Source organism: Canis lupus, chromosome 2 (genome assembly GCF_003254725.2).
Source record: "Canis lupus dingo isolate Sandy chromosome 2, ASM325472v2, whole genome shotgun sequence".
Lineage (NCBI taxonomy): Eukaryota > Metazoa > Chordata > Mammalia > Carnivora > Canidae > Canis > Canis lupus.
Genome location: NC_064244.1, coordinates 5336950 through 5355597, shown reverse-complemented (window position 1 = coordinate 5355597; position 18648 = coordinate 5336950). Strand labels below are relative to the sequence as shown.

Sequence of the window (18648 nt, the reverse complement as noted above, 5' to 3'; positions counted from 1 at the left end):
AGTTTATACATATATACAATTTTACAAATTTATTTTTGCCCATATATCAGGAAAGAACATGTGTTTGGGTTTAAATGCCCCCTTCTTTAGGTCTCTACTTGTTTTTCCTTTTTGCTTCTCAACCATTGTTTGCTGATTTTCTCTCCATCAATCCTCTTTTGAAATGGTACCACATTTTATAAACTGGAAAGGGATAAAAGTCCTTTCCCTTTAAAAAACAAAAGGGGGGGGTGGGAAAAAAAATAAAAAAAAATAAAAAACAAAAGAGGGATCCCTGGGTGGCGCAGCGGTTTAGCGCCTGCCTTTGGCCCAGGGCGCGATCCTGGAGATCCAGGATCGAATCCCACGTCAGGCTCCCGGTGCATGGAGCCTGCTTCTCCCTCTGCCTATGTCTCTGCCTCTCTCTCTCTCTCTCTCTGTGACTATCATAAATAATAAAAAAATAAAAAAAATAAAAAACAAAAGAGAACTTTTAAATATGTATGTAACACAGAGTGTTGCCACTGTTCTGTTATCCTGCCTAGCATCCTTCCCTCCTTCTCCTCCGATAAAGACACCGCCCTCCTCTGTCCCTCTCCCTTTGGAGAGCTCTTCATCCTCCATTCTCAGTAGGTGATGGGGGTGGGGGAGGTGAGGGGTTCCTGCACAATAGAACACCCAGCTATGCCAGCCCTACCCCTCCTCAAGCCACGGTGGTGGGCCTGTGACTCAAACCTGGTCAGTGTATATCCTTTCTACTGACCACAGTGACAGTCTCAAGGATGGGCAGATGACCATAAGGCTATGCCAGCCCTACCCCTCTCTGGAGAATGAGGGTGGGGTTGAGAATTCCAAGCTTCTAGTTATGGCTTTGTCTTTCTGGCAACCAACTCATCAGAGTCATCTCATCAGAACAAACGATACTCCTGTCACCCAGGAATTCCAAGGGATTTAGGAGCAAAAACAGGTGAAAGACCAGATGTGGGAACAAAAGATGCTCTCACTGTTCTTATCACTTAGGAAATTACAAGGATTTTAGGAGCTCTATACCAGGAACCAGGGACAGAAGTCAATATGTATATTTTCTATTATTTCACACCAGTCTTATTTCTTCCTCTTTGGATGCTTATAGTATCTTCCTTTTGCCCCAGTGTCTGAAATTTCACTGTTGTAAGTTCCTATACATAGGAGATACTTGCTACAATGATGCCATGTAACAAATGACCTCAAAGTTCAATGTTCTCATTATCCTTACTCATAGGTCTCTGGGTAGGTTGTGCCCATGCTGGACTCAGTTCAGTTTGTCAGAACAACGCTTTGATTTGAGTTCATTTCTGTTCCATGTGCCTCTTCCTATTTGGACCATGAGCACACGTCATGTCTACTAATCTTCCATTGGCCAAAGCAAGTCTCATGACCACACCCAAGTTGGAGGAAATTTATTTCAACCACTCTAGGGAAAACACTACAATCTTGCATGAGAAAGGATGTGGAGTGGATTGGAAACAATAATACAATATACATCAGTACTGTTTTTTCCTTATGCTGACCATTTGGCTCTTCCGATCTGTAAATTTATGTCCTTCAGGCTGAACATTGTTGTTTTCATTAATCATTTCTTTTCCATTTCTCTGTTCATTTTCTCTGGAGCTCCTATTATTTGGACAGTAAACTACCTAAACTAAACACATCCTTGAAATTCATCTTTTCTCTCCTATTTTTCAACTTTGTCTTTTTACTCTTTGGGAGAGATTTCTTCAACTTTGAACCTTTCTATTTAGTTTTCATTTCTACTATCATTTTAAAATTTATTTATTTATTTGAGAGAGAGAGAGAGAGGGAGAGAGAGAGAGAGCAGGAGCAGGGGGAGTGGCAGAGGGAGAGGGAGAAGCAGATTTCCTGCTGAGCTAGATCCTAGGACCCTGGGATCATGATTTGAGCTGAAGGCAGACACTAAACCGACTGAAGCACCTGGGCGCCCTCTAGTACCATATTTTTAAAAATGTTTTAAAATTTTTCTGAGTATTCTTTATACTATAGGCAATATCCTTTATTTTTTTTAATTTCTTAAATTTTTATTTATTTATGATAGTCACAGAGAGAGAGAGAGGCAGAGACATAGGCAGAGGGAGAAGCAGGCTCCGTGCACCAAGAGCCCGACGTGGGATTCGATCCCGGGTCTCCAGGATTGTGCCCTGGGCCAAAGGCAGGTGCTAAACCGCTGCACCACCCAGGGATCCCAAGGCAATATCCTTTAAAATGTTTCTGGGGATACTACTGATAATACCTTTGAAGTTTTTTCTGTGTGTATAGACTCTGCTTCCGTCATGACTTTTTCTTCAAATTGTTTTGGTCAATATATTTAAAAAGACTTTCCTCAGGTATCTGTAATCTTTAGTTGTTTGCTCATATTTCTGAGTAAGAGACTACAAAGCTGATTGGAGGCTCTCAGTGGGGCTTAGAAACAGTAGGTTTCACTGAAGAGCTTTCTGTATAAGCCATTTAAAGTTGGGGACATCCATGTCACATTTTTTTTTTTTTTTTTTAGAGTAAGCTTTACACCCAAAGTGGGCCTTGAACTCATGACTCTGAGATCGAGTCACAGGCTCCACCGACTGAGCCAGCCAGGTGCCCTATCTTTGGATATTTTTAAAGATCTCTTGAGGTGGTTAAATTCCTCAGACTACTAATCTCTTGCCTAGAGGCTTAGATCCTTTCTAACTGCATTCTGGGAGCTGACTGAGGGTTGGGGTTAGAGGGTTGGGGGTCTTGGCAGTTGATGTACATGTTTGTTTAAAGCCTATTTTAGTGGGATGCCTGGGTGGCTCAGTGGTTGAGTGTGTCTTTGGCTCAGGGCGTGATCCTGGGTCTGGGGATTGAGTCCTGCTTTGAGGAGCCCACCTCTCCCTCTGCCTGTGTCTCTGCCTCTGTCTCTCATGGATAAATAAAATCTTTTTTTAAAAAGCCTATTTTAATGCTATTATTTATATCAGAGACTCAACAGAAATGCAAATTCATTTGGATATGTTGAGGAGAAAGGAGAACATAAAAAACCTATTTAATGAAGGAATGGGCAGGGTATAAGGAAACCACAAGGAATACTTTAGTACTATATCAGTCTGCTAGGGCTGCCACAACAAAGTACCATAGACTAGGTGGCTAAAATCTAGCAGTGGGTACCTGGGTGGCTCAGTGGTTGAGTGTCTGCCTTCAGCTCAGGTCATGATCCTGGGGTCCTGGGATTGAGTCCCCCATCGGGCTCCCCACAGGAAGCCTTCTTCTCCCTCTGCGTATGTCTCTGTGTCTCTCATGAATAAATAAAATCTTAAAAAAAAAATAAAACTACCTAGCAGTCAATAAATCCAATTTTTTTCCCTCACAGTCTGGAGTCTACAAATCCAAGATCAGGTTTTTGATGGCTGATTTCTTCTGAGGCCTCTCATGGCATCTTTTCTCTGCAACTCTACACAGTCTTCCCTCTGCATTTGTGTCCTAATCTACTTTTCTTTCTTTCTTTTTTTCTTTCTTTTTTCTTAAGGATTTTATTTATTTATTCATGAGAGACAGAGAGAGAGAGAGAGAGAGGCAGAGACATAGGCTCCCTCAGGGAGCCCCATGTGGGACTTGATCCCAGCACCCCAGGATCATCATGACCTGAGCCAAAGGCAGATGTTCAAACACTGAGCCACCCAGGCATCCCCTAATCTACTTTTCTTATAAGAATGTAGTCATCTGGTATAGGGACCACCCTAATGGCCTCATTTAACTTAATTATCTCTTTAAAGATTCCATCTCTAAATATACTTAGAGTCTGAGGTACTGAAGGTTAGCACTTCAATATATGAATTCTGGGGTGACATAGATCAGATCATAACGAATGAATCCCTTGGGAGTTAATAGCAGTAGGTCTCTGCTGCTACCTCCTAGGTCTTCAGGGATGAGGGGAAGGAGCATTATCAGATGCCATAGACAGATTGGGACTGTGGAGATGGTTACTTTACAAGAGCTGAAAACTGGTGGAGAGGCAGCCAGCCTACCTGGACTTACAGGGAAGAAAGTATGGGAATCAATATTCCTACCTCACTCTCTTCCTTCCCTTGGATCTCCTGGTGATACTCTCCAGTAGCCAAGTCTATCTGGCAGCCAGAGTGTAGGAAAGTCTGTTGATTTAGTCAATGCAGGTCAGCTTCCCAGGACACAGAACAGGCTGGAGAAGGGTGGAAGTGGATTTGGAGGGGCAAATGAAAGATCTACAGCACAGCCAGTACCCCTGCTTTCATGTGTGCTTGGTACCCTGCCTGTTTACCTATCCTGAGGAAAAACCTACAATATCTGCCAAGAGGAAGGGAGAGCATATTCAGAAGGATGTGTGCAGTTGGAGAGGGGGATCTAGAATTTTTTTTTTTTAAGATTTTATCTATTTATACATGGGAGACATAGAGAGAGGCAGAGACATAGGCAGAAGGAAAAGCAGGCTCCCTGTGGGGAGCCTGATGCAGGACTCAATCCCAGGACCCCAGGGTCACAACCTAAGCCAAAAATAGATGCTCAACCAGTGAGCCATCCAGGTGCTCTGATACGAAATTCCAGGAATTATTTTATTTTATTTTATTTTTATTGTTTTATTTTATTTATTTTTATTTTTATTTTTTTTAATTTATTTTTTATTGGTGTTCAATTTACTAACATACAGAATAACCCCCAGTGCCCGTCACCCATTCACTCCCACCCCCCGCCCTCCTCCCCTTCCACCACCCCTAGTTCGTTTCCCTGAGTTAGCAGTCTTTACGTTCTGTCTCCCTTTCTGATATTTCCCACACATTTCTTCCCCCTTCCCCTATATTCCCTTTCACTATTATTTATATTCCCCAAATGAATGAGAACATACAATGTTTGTCCTTCTCCGATTGACTTACTTCACTCAGCATAATACCCTCCAGTTCCATCCACGTTGAAGCAAATGGTGGGTATTTGTCATTTCTAATAGCTGAGGAATATTCCATTGTATACATAAACCACATCTTCTTTATCCATTCATCTTTCGATGGACACCGAGGCTCCTTCCACAGTTGGGGTATTGTGGGCATTGCTGCTAGAAACATCGGGGTGCAGGTGTCCCGGCGTTTCATTGCATTTGTATCTTTGGGGTAAATCCCCAACAGTGCAATTGCTGGGTCGTAGGGCAGGTCTATTTTTAACTCTTTGAGGAACCTCCACACAGTTTTCCAGAGTGGCTGCACCAGTTCACATTCCCACCAACAGTGTATGAGGGTTCCCTTTTCTCCACATCCTCTCCAACATTTGTTGTTTCCTGCCTTGTTAATTTTTCCCATTCTCACTGGTGTGAGGTGGTATCTCATTGTGGTTTTGATTTCCAGGAATTATTTTAACCACTTTTTTTCACTCTTTGAAATGTTCCTGGTACCGACTCCTAACTGAACCTGTTTGAGGGCTTTTGTAGTGCAAACTGGATTTACTTTTGGTGATCTCCAAGACTCAAAGAGGATTTCGTTTCCTGTTTTTTTTATTTATTTAAAGATTTTATTTATTTATGACACACACACACACACACACACACACACACAAACACACACAGAAAGGCAGAGAGAAGCAGGCTCCATGCAGGGAGCCCAACGTGGGACTTGATCCTAGGTCTCCAGGATCACACCCTGGGCTGAAGGCGGCATGAAACCGCTGAGCCACCCAGGCTGCCCCATTTCCTGTTTTTTCCTACTTACCCATTTATTGTTCATAAAATTTTATTTAAATTCCAGGTAGTTAACATACAGTGTAATAGTTTCAGGTGCACAATATAGTTATTTCAGTACATCACCTGGTGCCCATCACAGCAAGTGCACTGCTCAATCCCCCCACCCATCTCCCTTCTGCTTACCCATCAGTGTGTTCTCTATAGGTAAGAGTCTTTTTCTTGGTTTCTCTCTCTCAAATAAACAAATAAAATCTTAACTGTAACAGATTTTTTAAAATAAAGATTTTATTTATTCATGAGAGACACACAGAGACAGAGAGGCAGAACTAGGCAGAGGGAGAAGCAGGCTCCATGCAGGGAGCCTGACGAGGGATTTGATCCCCGTCTCCAGGATCACGCCCTGGGCTGAAGGCAGCTCTAAACTGCGGACTCACCGCGGCTGCCCTGTAACAGATTTCTGTACACTAGTGACTTTACTGAATTCTTGTATCAGTTTTAGCAGGTTTTCTTGGAGTCTTTCAGAGTTTCCATGTAATCTGAAAATAGTGAAAGTTTTTAAGATTTTATTTATTTATTTGAGAGAGAGAGAGTACACAAGCAGGCGGAGTGGCAGAGGGAGAGGGAGAAGCAGGGAGCCTGACATAGGGGTTTGATCCCAGGACCTTGGGATCATGACCTGAGCAGAAGGCAGACACTTAAACATCTGAGTCACCCAGGTGTCCCACAGATAGTGAGATTTACTTCTTTCTTTTGATTTGTCTGATTGCTGTGGCTAGGACTTCCAGTACTATGTTCATAACAGTGGACACTCTGTCTTGTTCCTGACCGTAGAGGAAAAGCTCTGTTTTTCCCATTGAGGATGCTATTAGCTGTGGGTTTTTCTTATATGGAGTTTATTATGCTGAGGTATGTGCCCTCTAAACCTACTTTGTTGAGGGTTTTTATCATGATGAATCAGGTTGTATTTTGACAAATACTTTTTCTACATCTATTGAAACGATCATATGGTTCTTATCCTTTCTTTTAATATATATTAATATCATGTTGACTTGATTTATGAATACTGAATCTATTCCATCACCATCTTCCTTTCTCTTGGACTACTCACCCATTTATTTGCCTCTAGGTAACATTAATATAGTGAAATTGAATCTTATATATTTAATTAGAAGGATGTTGACAGATGATATACTTGAAGTGTTATATTAAGCAAAAATAAATTATTTTTAAGGGTCAGGTTTTCTTATAATGTTGCACATGTTCTAACAAATTCTTTGAAGATGTAAACCATCACGTTTTTTATTAAAATTGAATAAGCTGGGCAGCCCGGGTGGCTCAGCAGTTTCATGCTGCCTTCAGTCCAGGGCGTGATCCTGGAAACCTGGGATTGAGTCCCATGTCGGGCTCCCTGCAAGGAGCTTGTTTCTTCCTCTGTCTGTGTCTCTGCCTCTCTCTCTGTGTCTCTCATAAGTAAGTAAATAAAATCTTTAAAAAAAAATTGAATAAGCTGTTAAAATTGCTACAGCATATCACACCAAAGTCCTCCAGTATAATTTTAAGCAAATAGGTGTTGTAGAGAAAGCACCAGAAGCAGCCAAGGCAGCAAGAATGTATTCGTAGCAAAGTAAGCTAAAGCCTCTATCCTTTTTATTCCTCATGCCTTAGAGAAGTTACACTACCAACTGATGGAATTTCCCAGCTGCAGTTTTGAGGCCACAAGAGCAACCTTAAATGACTGCTCTCTCCGGACCTGAGCTTTTGGAAGCAATCACGTCTAAATAAAATTACAATAAAACTGTATGATTTTGGGCAGCCCAGGTGGCTCGGTGGTTTAGCGCCGCCTTCGGCCCAGGGTATGATCCTGGAGACCCGGGTTCGAGTCCCATGTCGGGCTCCCTGCATGGAGCCTGCTTCTCCCTCTGCCTGTGTCTCTGCCTCTCTCTCTCTCTCTCTTTCTCATGAATAAATAAAATCTTAAAAAAAAAAAGAAAGCTGTATGATTTTGTTATTTTACACCAAACTGAACAGTGGACTGAAATCAACATGTGAAAGAAAGGCTGGAAGCTAACTTTTCTAACAGAGTAGTGTCATTTTATTTTTATTGATGCATTACTTTTCATAAAGTGCAGTAACAAAATAAATAAAGTGAAAAAGGTTCTAAAGATCTATATACAACTCTGAGATTAAGATAAGTACTGATTGTTATCTTGATAGACTTTTAACTGTGTGGAAGCTGTAACATACACTGCAAACTCATTGATCCAAGTAATGTAATGATTCTTTTTCCCCCTTAGATCAGTCGACTCTGAAGGTGTATATAATTATGCTAGCATATTCTGTAAGACAAGATTAGATTAAAGGGAAAACTGATGATGTGCTATAGACTAAATCCAGATACGGTCAGGTGCTGAGCATTATTCCTGGCTTCAAAATAGGATGTATCTGTTTCGTCATCTGGTTGAGGTATGAAAGGCATAGTTTGATGCTGCAGATTTTCCCAGTCCACGTCACTGAAGAGAGGATGACATTTCAGCTCTTAGGAAAAACATAAAATAGAGTATTATGACACCATTACCTAGTAAGTACTGTTTTATAGTAATAAGGGAAGGTCTCCACATATATCTTACCCTTGTTTTGCTTCACATATGTGTTGTGTTTTTTTTTAAAGTTTTTATTTTGAGACAGAGTGTGAACGAGAGACAGAGACAGACACAGAGAGAGACACAGAGGAGAGAGAGAGAGATTGCACCAACAGGGTGGAGGGGCAGAGGGAGAGGGAGAAGCAGACTCCCCCTGAGCAGGGAGCCTGATGTGAGACTAGATACCAGGTCCCTAGGATCATGACCTGAGCTGAAGGCAGATGCTTAACTGACTGAGCCACCCAGGTGCCCACAATGTCTATCTCTCTGTGCAACCATGTACTTCACAATGGTACATATTATGTCATTTTGTATTAACACTTAACACATGACAGGTGCTTGGCCTGTATCTATCAAATGAGTAAATGCGTGATGTGCTTTAACAGAAGCCTATCTTTCTCATGCCTCCATCTTCTCACACAACCCATGACTTGATGGCACAAGAGCTTGGACTATTTCCTGCTCCCAGACACAGCTTCCACACCACTAATCTTCATGGTTAATGCTCCACTTCTCATTCCAAGTCCTTCTAGCTGTTTTTCTCTCTCTGTGATCCTTAGCACCACCTACTGCCCTACGTAACTCTGGTAGGAAGTCATCCTCCACTACCTTAACTTTCTTCTCTATGTTCCATCCTTCTCCTTCATGGTGATTTTTAACACATACACTGATGAAATTTGCGACACATTCTCTTCATGGTTCTTTGACTTCTTTGATTTCATTGACTTGTATCTTGACTACATGCCCATTTTGCAGGATGGTTATATCTGGAATTTTTACTGCTTCACTTACAAGATCTCAACTTGGTCATTTCTTTAAGTACATTTGCAATACCTAATTCCTTCTACCTACTAAAATGAAAACATACTCTTTTGATCACACTGTGATACTTAGTTGTTAGACACAACCTCCCCTCTCCTCAACCCTTCATGTTAAGTGAACAATAAAGATGTTGGCAAATTAATTGATAATTAGGGCATTAATTAGTTTTAAAAAAATCAACAACCAAATTTAAGGATAATATTAGGAGAAGACAATAGAGACAGGAAAGAATTATGTGTCTACATTAGGAGTGATGGGTTGGGTAGTTGATATGTCTACAAATTGGTTTTTCCCTAAACTAAAAGACTGGTGGGAAAATAAAACAACAAAAATAATTCACATTTAGAAAAAGTGTCTCTTAATTGTTCAAAGTAAATGCCTGAGCATAGATTACTTTAGAGTTACTTATAGCAGTAACTCTTAAACTGTGATATCTGGCTGTGATGTGAAACTTGATGACTCTCTCATCATAATTATTTATTTAAACTGAACTCACAAAGGAATTCTAAGCTAATTTAAGATTAACTCTACAAACAATTGTTGCAATGACTGTTTTTATTTTTATTTATTTATTTTTTATTTTTTATTTATTTATGATAGTCACACACACACAGAGAGAGAGAGAGAGAGAGGCAGAGACACAGGCAGAGGGAGAAGCAGGCTCCATGCACCGGGCGCCCGACGTGGGATTCGATCCTGGGTCTCCAGGATCGCGCCCTGGGCCAAAGGCAGGTGCTAAACCGCTGTGCCACCCAGGGATCCCGCAATGACTGTTTTTAAAACTGAAGACTACTCCTGTCATCTGCTTCACTATGTAAGTCGTTCACTAAACAAACAAAAATCTGAGGTCATTGGTGAGAATGGTGTTCTTCTGTCTCCGCTTATTTTGTCCTTTGGGAAGCAGAATTACCCCAGATGAGAACTCCTATTCCAAAGTAATTTTAGAGCTGAGCTTTCAAATGTCTGCACACTCATTTTACAAAGGATTTTCTTCAAATCTCACTTGTCACAGAGGTCTTCCCAACCACTTTATCTAGATCTCTTAACACTTTGTATCTACTCACTTGCTTTACCTTTCTTCTCAGGACTCACTGCTAGATGGCATTATGTCATGGTTGTATCTGATTACTTTGTCTTTTTTTTTTTTTTTTTAAGATTTTATTTATTTATTCATGAGATACACAGAGAGAGGCAGAAACATGGGTAGAGGGAGACTCAGGCTCCCTACGAGGAGGCCAATGGAGGACTCAATCCCAGGACCCAGGGATCATGACCTGAGCTAAAGGCAAAGGTCAATCACGGAGGCACCCAGGCGCCCTACTTTCTGTCTTTCCACTAAAGACAAAGTTCTATAAGCACATGGATTTTAGTTTGTTCATCCTAGAATACCTCCAACGCCCACAGCAACATTGCCTGGCACCTAGAAGTCACTCAATAGGATTTGTTAAATAAGTAAATTGTTGGTCTTATTAGAGGGAACACCTAGAAGCTATATGAGTGACATTACTAAAGCTCATTTTTTTCTGAAGACCTTATACCACATGGAAATGCATTTGGGGACATAACTGCTTCTTTGACTCAATATGTACTTTGTTACAAAGGCAATTTTTAAAAAAAGGAATTTTGGGGCAGCCCGGGGGCTCAGCAGTTTAGCGCCGCCTTCGGCCCAAGGAGTGACCCTGGAGACCCGGGATCGAGTTCCACATCAGGCTCCCTGCATGGAGCCTGCTTCTCCCTCTGCCTGTGTCTCTGCCTCTCTCTCTCTCTCTCTCTCTCTCTCTCTCTGTTGCTCATGAATAAATATTTTTTTAAAAAAGGAATTAAAAATATGTATTTATTAGAAAGAGACACAGAGACAGAGCTAGTGAGAGAGAGCATAAACAGGGAGGAGAAGGAGAAACAGGCTCCCCCACTGAGCAGGGAGACCAATGTAGGGCTCGATCCCAGGACCCTGGGATCATGACCTGAGCGAAAGGCAGATGTTTAACTGACTGAGCCACCCAGGTACCTCTACAAAAAAGACCTTAAGGCAGCTGACATTATATCTAATTTGAAACTAAAGTAAAGCTAATGAGTTTTTCTAGTTTCAAAATTGGAATTTTAATATACACCTGTATTGGAAAAAGCCATTGAATGGTTCACAAATATACCAGATTTGTCTTATTTGAGACAACCTGGCACTTGCTACATTTGTCAGTCAACAGTGGTATCAGAAATGAAGCAGTAAGAACTTACAGAAAAGAGTTTTGATTTAAAAAGTTCCTGTATTTGTTGATGAATAACTTTAACACTTTGAAAAAACCTAAGACATTGAAAAGGTAAGATTGCTTTAAGGTATCTGTTTGAGATTAATAAAATTAAGTGAGTGAATATCCCCACCTGATGCATTGCATTTTAATGCAGAATAGGGGCAAATATATCAATGCATACCTAGTCAGCAAAAATAAACTGATGAAATTTTTAACCAATTTAGCAGTCATTATCTATAATATTGTACTAGAACTTGATATCATTACCATTCATCTGAAACAAACCGAGAATAAGAGTTTTTTTTTTTTAAACTTGATTTTTTTTTTTTTTTAAATTTATTTATGATAGTCACAGAGAGAGAGAGAGAGAGGCAGACACACAGGCAGAGCGAGAAGCAGGCTCCATGCACTGGGAGCCCGATGTGGGATTCGATCCCGGGTCTCCAGGATCGCGCCCTGGGCCAAAGGCAAGCGCCAAACCGCTGCGCCACCAGGGATCCCAATAAGAGTTTTTTTTAACATAAAACCTTACCTTTAATTCCAGCTCTTTTTGCATTATCAATAGTTAAAAGTATTTCTACCGCATTTTGAGCATTATCTGATAACTTTTCTTCACCTTCAGGCCAAGGGATATCTACAAACACAAACAGCTTGTTAATCACTGTTCAAATAATACTCAGATAAATGCATCTATCTTTTTTTTTTTTTTTAAATGCATCTATCTTAAGAGAAAAAGAATCACCTCTTTTCAGAATATTCTGGAATACTTGCTGTGATGTTTCATCATTGAAAGGAGGAATTCCTGTAAGAAACTCAAACAAGCAAACTCCAAGTGCCCACCAGTCTACCGCAGGACCTAGAATTTAAGAGGGAGTAGCTGAACTTGCAAGCATTTTGTATAAATATTTCACCAACTAAAATGTTAATACACGGATATTTGGGCACAGTCAAGGCATTCATTTCCTAAGACATTCTTCTAGCTTCTTAAGGTACAAAAATCCAAATTACCTTCACTTTGGTAATATGGCAATTACTTTCCTTCTCTATTCTCCAAGAAGTTTAGATTAGCAATCAACACAGCTAGTCAAAGAAAAATGAAAGGTATCTTTCTTTTGTCACTAACAATAACCTCTGATATTCTGGACACTTACTTGTTCTAAATCCTAAAACAGAACGAAGGAATGCATTTAATCTAAAGATTAGGGGCAGCCCCCGTGACTCAGCGGTTTAGCGCCGCCTTCAGCCCAGGGCCTGATCCTGGAGACCTGGGACTGAGTCCTGCGTCAGGCTCCCTGCATGGAGCCTGCTTCTCCCTCTGCCTGTGTCTCTGTCTCTGTCTCTCTCTCTATGTCTGTCATAAATAAATAAAATCTTAAAAAAAAAAAATCTAAAGATTACTCTCTAAAATAGAGTACTAACAGAGTACTCAATTTCAAATCGGGGGAAACAAGAACATTGAGATGATTCTGTATTCCATTTACTTCATATGGGTATGAGATAAAGTAGCAATATTTATACTAATTGGAGGACACCCTGGTTAACAAGGAAAAGTCTTAGAATGTTTTAAGGTATCCTCACTCCTTCTAAGAACATAGGGGGACAAATTAGTTTCACAAAAAATATTCACTTAAACCATAGCTTGAGGAAGTAATTTGGGAGTAAGTCTTAATAAATATGTAAAACCCCTTTCTAAATAAGATCTTTACTGGAAGCATCATCTATATACAAAGATGTTTTAAACAATTATTTTAAACATACATGACCTTATAATCTGGTTTATACTTTTTTTTTTTTTTAATTTTTATTTATTTATGATAGTCACAGAGAGAGAGAGAGAGAGGCAGAGACACAGGCAGAGGGAGAAGCAGGCTCCATGCACCGGGAGCCCGACGTGGGATTCGATCCCGGATCTCCAGGATTGCGCCCTGGGCCAAAGGCAGGCGCTAAACCGCTGCGCCACCCAGGGATCCCTCTGGTTTATACTTTTGTTTAATTCTATGAAAAAGTATTTCCTAAGTAAAAGTTAATTTTAGTAAAAAAAAAAAAAAAGATTAACTTCAATATAAATTTAAAATAGGATTTTTTTTAAAGATTTTATTTATTTATTCATGATAAACACAGAGAGAGAGAGAGAGAGGCGGGCAGAGACACAGGCAGAGGGAAAAGCAGGCTCCATGTAGGGAGCCCGACACGGAACTCGATCCTGGGACCCCAAGATCACGCTCTGGGCCAAAGGCAGGCGCCAAACCGCTGAGCCACCCAGGGATCCCAAAATAGGAATTCTAGTCTAGTACTAAATGTGCTTGAAAATTACTCTTTAAAATCAACTTCACACAATTTATTATTGTGGTTAAGAAACTACCACCTTTCCATTTAAAAAAAAAATTATTTATTTATTCACGAGAGATAGAGAGGCAGAGACACAGGCAGAGAGAGAAGCAGGCTACCCGCAGGGAGACCAGTGTGGGACTTGATCCCGGGACTCCAGGATCACTCCCCAGGCAGATGCTCAACTGTTGAGCCACCCACCCGTCCCTACCAACCATTCCACTGTATTTTTTTATTTTTCATTATTTTTAAAAAAATTTTATTTATTTATTCATCAGAGACACACAGAGAGAGGCAGAGACACAGGCAGAGGGAGAAGCAGGCACCATGCAGGGAGCCCGATGTGGGACTCAATCCCGGGTCCCCAGAATCACACCCTGAGCTAAAGGTGGAGCTAAACCACTGAGCCACCCAGGCTGCCCCCAACCATTCCATTTTAAAACAAGTAGGAAAGTGTTGTGGAATCTGCCATTAGGAAAATAATCACATGCATTTAGAGTGCCTCTTCATGGCAAGTCACAGAATCCCATCCTCCCTAAGGAACAAACAGTCTATAGACTTCTATTTCTAGAAGTAATGTAATACGAATGCATGTAATAATCACATACAAACCACCTCAGTTAGTGGATCTTTTAAATGGCATGGAGAAAGAATAGATAGTATAACCAAATAATAACAAAAAATTAGGGGAGAAGTCAGGAAAAAGACATATATTTTTATTATTTTACTTAGGTTAGAAATTAGAACCCTTTTCCCAGCTCAGCCAAAATGTCCTCATGTCAAAAACTTACACGATTTCTCCATAGATATGTCACACATATCCATATATTTGAGTCAAAGTCTAATAAGATCACATATTATGATAAATTGTAGCAATTATAATACATACTATTAGAGAATAGAACACATTTCTTTTACACTATTGGTTTTCTTTTCTTTTCTTTTTTTTCTTTCTTCCCTCCCTCCCTCCCTCCCTCCCTCCCTCCCTCCCTCCCTCCCTCCCTTCTTTCCTTCCTTCCTTTAGATTTTATTTGTTTATTCATGAGAGATACAGAGAGGGAGAAGCAGGCTCCACGCAGGAAGCCCCATGTGGGACTCAATCCCAGGACTCTGGGTCACCACCTAAGCAGAAGGCAGGTGCTCAAACACCGAGCCACCCAGGCATCCCTACATTATTGGTTTTCTAATTCAAAACTTACATGTGTAATTTGTACATTGATACTGTTATGCCTTTCTGTTTCCTAATAATAATGGAATTAAATGGGTAGGAAAATTCAAGCCCTGTTGTAGGAGCTAATTTAAAATATTTTATGAAGCCGGTTTCCTGGGTTGCAATAGAAAAGGCTATATCTCCACTCTCTGCCACCTTTAAAAGTTATTTTTAAAAATGCTATATGCCTACATTTGTTTTCAGAGAAGAACATTTTCTCTGATGTCTTCCTGCTCAGAAGACAGAATATAGTTCATTTTGTATTTCCTAAGTGAGATGAAACAAAATTTTTTATACAATGTGATCTAGTTATACTTTGTTCAGTGTAATTTGCTTTGGCATATTACTTCATAGAGAAGCTCACTCACCCAGAGTCAGAAATCCTGCATGTAAGAAAAGAGTAATTAGGTAACATTGTATAAAAATCATGAGTTCATTCTCATATCATTCATTGAACTATATATGAATTATTATGCCAGATACAAGGGATGCAAAGATAAATAAGAAAGAGCTTTTCCCAAAGAGAAAACAACCTACTCTGGGAGAGACAAACATAATTTTGACACAATGTTAACAGCAATGAAACAAAAATATGCACAAACAGCCATGGGAAACTGGCCAGAGTTCCTAAGTAATTGGCCTAGGGGGAAGACCAGGGAGGACTCAGAGAAGTCTTAGCTGTCCTCAGTATGATGTTTAGAAACAGAGAGGTCAATACAAGAAACAAAATTGGTATAGACAGGCCTTGGGGTCTGGAAATTGGGGAAACAGGTATAAAGCAGTGATTTTTTTTTTTTTTTTTAATCATAAATTGCTTTGTACTGCAGGGCCTGGTTGACTCAGTCTGTTAGCATCCAACTTTTTTTTTTTTAGCATCCAACTCTTGATCAGGGTCCTGAGTTCAAGCCCCACAGTGGGCTCCCAGTGTGGAGCCTTCTAAAAAAAATTGCTTTGTATTGTTATTTTAAGAACTGTGTATCAAATATTTTATAGAAAATGAAAATCTTAAAATGTATCACTAAAGGGGGAGCCTGGGTGGCTTAGTTGGTTAAGCAGCTGCCTTCAGTTCAGGTCAAGATCTCCAGTCCTGGGATGGCAATGGCATTGAGCTCTCTGCTCTGCCGGGAGCCTGCTTTGCCCTCGCTCTACTGCTCCCCTTGCTTGTGCTCTCTCTCTCAAATAAATAAATAAAATCTTTTAAAAGTATATATCATGAGACAGTAAGGTAACTAGGTGTCCTATTAAAATAGTGGCAAAGATCCTAAAAAACAAACTTTTACATGTGATGCTTACTTTCATACTGTATCCTGAGTAGAGAAAATGTATATTATAGGAAACTAGTGAGCAAATCTGTGACTTAGCAACAGGGGCACTGTATAAAAATGAGTTAAGTACCCAGAGGCACTTTTTATCCCTTTCTCTCAAGAATTTTCCCTTCCTACATTCTGAAACCAACGGTTTTGATTTCCTAGAGCTACTGTCACAAAGTGCCACAAACTGGATGCTTCAAAACAGGACTTTATTGTCTGATGGCTCTGGAAGCTAGAAGTCTAGAATCAAGGCATTGACAGGACCATGCTCCCTCTGAAACCTATAGGGAAACTACCTTGCCCTGCCAGCTTCTGGTGGTTTGCCTGCAGTCCTTAGCTTGCAGGGGCCTCACTCCAACCATCCCTCTTCCTGTGATATCCTCCCTGGGTCTCCATGGTCGTGTGGCTGTGTTTTTATAAGGACACCAGTCATATTGGCTTAAGAGCCCACCCTGCTCCAGGGTGACCTCATCTTAACCTACCTACCTAATTATACCTGCAAGGACCATATTTCCGCGTGGCACATGCAAAAAATCTCAGGGTGAAAACTTCAATGTGTCTTTTCAGGGGGACAGAATTCAGTCCAATACCGTTCGTTTCAGAATGTAGGAAGGGAAAATTCTTGAGAGAAAGGGATAAAAAGAGGCTAGGTAAAAATGTCATCCTTGTCTTCCTATGCTGCAACCTGAAGAGAGCTCATTCCTGGCTTGACCCTGTGGAGAGGGAGGGAGAACGAGCTCTAAACAGGAATGTGCTGCTGCAGACTGAACAGGAGTTTGACTCAACTTTGTATTCCTGAGCCAAAGCTGAAACAGACCCGAGAAGAATTTTTGAACAAAAATAATAGAGCAGGTAGACTAGGGATTCTCTGGATCACTGAGAGTGAACAAGAAGGCAAAGAACAAATGGCTGCATGTCTTCTTTAACCATAAGAAATGCCATATTTATGAGAAAACAGTATCACATGAGCTCATTTTCTTTTACTCCAGGCAATCCAAGTACCAAAGAAATTTAAAACCATTTTACCTTAAAAGAAAACGTAGTAATTGATAATACTTCAAAAACTGAAGACATGTAAGTCTTACCATGGGCCCTGCCCAGTAACAGCTCAGGAGCAAGGTAGTCCGGGGTTCCAAGAATTCGCGCATCATCTACTGGGGCCGCTCCTCGCCTTACACTCTTTGGAGTTCGGTATGGAGTTTCTGATTTGACCTGATTTGGGGTCTGCCAATTTAAAAAGAGTTTTCAGTAAATCTCTTCATTCCTTCTACAGTGAACAGAAATACTAAAACAAAAGCAAAGCTAGGCAGTCAGGCATAAAAGCCATACTCTAATCCTTGATAAATTTTGAAAATGGACTCATTACCAACGATGATTCCAAACAGTCCTAGTATCTGGTGAAATTATTTTTTTTTAAGATTTTATTTATTTATTAGAGACAGAGACAGAGAGAGAGAGAGAGAAGCAGGCTCCATGCAGGGAGCCTGACATGGGACTCGATCCTGGGTCCCCATGATCACACCCTGGGCCGAAGGCGGCGCTAAACTGCTAAGCCACTAGGGCTGCCCATCTGGTGAAATTAAATAGCTTAGATAAGACCAATTACTTTAATAAGATCTAGATATGCATGCAAGAATGAAGAAATCTGTAAGAATTTGATAGCGTGGATTTTTTTAAAAAAGATTTGAGAGAGAGAGAGAGCACAAGCAGGGGGAGCGGCAGAGGGAGAAACAGGTTCCCCACTGAGCAGGGAGCTGGATGTGGGACTGGATTCCAGAACCCTGGGATCATGACCTGACCCAAAGGCAGACACTTAACCAACTGAGCCACCCCAGCACCCTGATAGCATGGATTAATACAAACTTAAGAATGGTCACTGAAGGATGCTATGGTTGAAAATGACTGAATTTTATGTGACTGAACACATAAGCTGAAGTAAATGTAAATAACCTCTTGTGCTAATCAGTATTTGTTTAAGATATCCTGTATTCTCACAAGGACTCTGTGAGACCAGTGGGACAGGTGTCAGCACATTCTACGGAGAGACAAGAAATAGGCTCTGAGGAAAAGGAACTTCTAAGTCACTCAGTGAGTTCTGATTAGAAAACCCCAAGTCTTAATTGAGGTGACCTTAATTCAGTTTGCATATTTTCTATTTTATGATGTCTCTCCAAAAAAAGAAAAAAAAATTAAAACTTTGGGATTATTAAGATTAAAAAAATGAAAACTTTGGGATTATTAAGATGAAGATTATTAGACAATAAAAACAGAAGACTTGAAATATATACTTTCCAACTATTTTCTTTGAAAAGAAGAGATAATGTAGGAAGGTCCTTGGAAGGGAGTAAGATAGACTGAACTTTAATATTGTAACTTGGAGTTGCTTTCATCAAGTGAAAAT

At 40.4% G+C, this 18648-nt stretch overlaps 1 protein-coding gene across 3 annotated transcripts in view; it reads right to left on the bottom strand.

Moving 5' to 3' along the window:
• Nucleotides 1–7758: 7758 nt before the first annotated feature.
• The window catches only part of MASTL (microtubule associated serine/threonine kinase like), a 34501-nt gene continuing 23611 nt past the window's right edge, over nt 7759–18648 (bottom strand). For all 3 annotated transcript variants that reach the window (XM_025463865.3, XM_025463866.1, XM_025463867.3), the window contains 4 exons: nt 17333–17471; nt 12142–12255; nt 11932–12033; nt 7759–8224 (listed from right to left, as the gene is read on the bottom strand). In XM_025463865.3, coding sequence (XP_025319650.1) covers nt 8067–8224; nt 11932–12033; nt 12142–12255; nt 17333–17471 — 513 coding nt within the window. In that variant the 3' untranslated portion in view covers nt 7759–8066. The remainder of the gene's footprint in view (nt 8225–11931; nt 12034–12141; nt 12256–17332; nt 17472–18648) is intronic.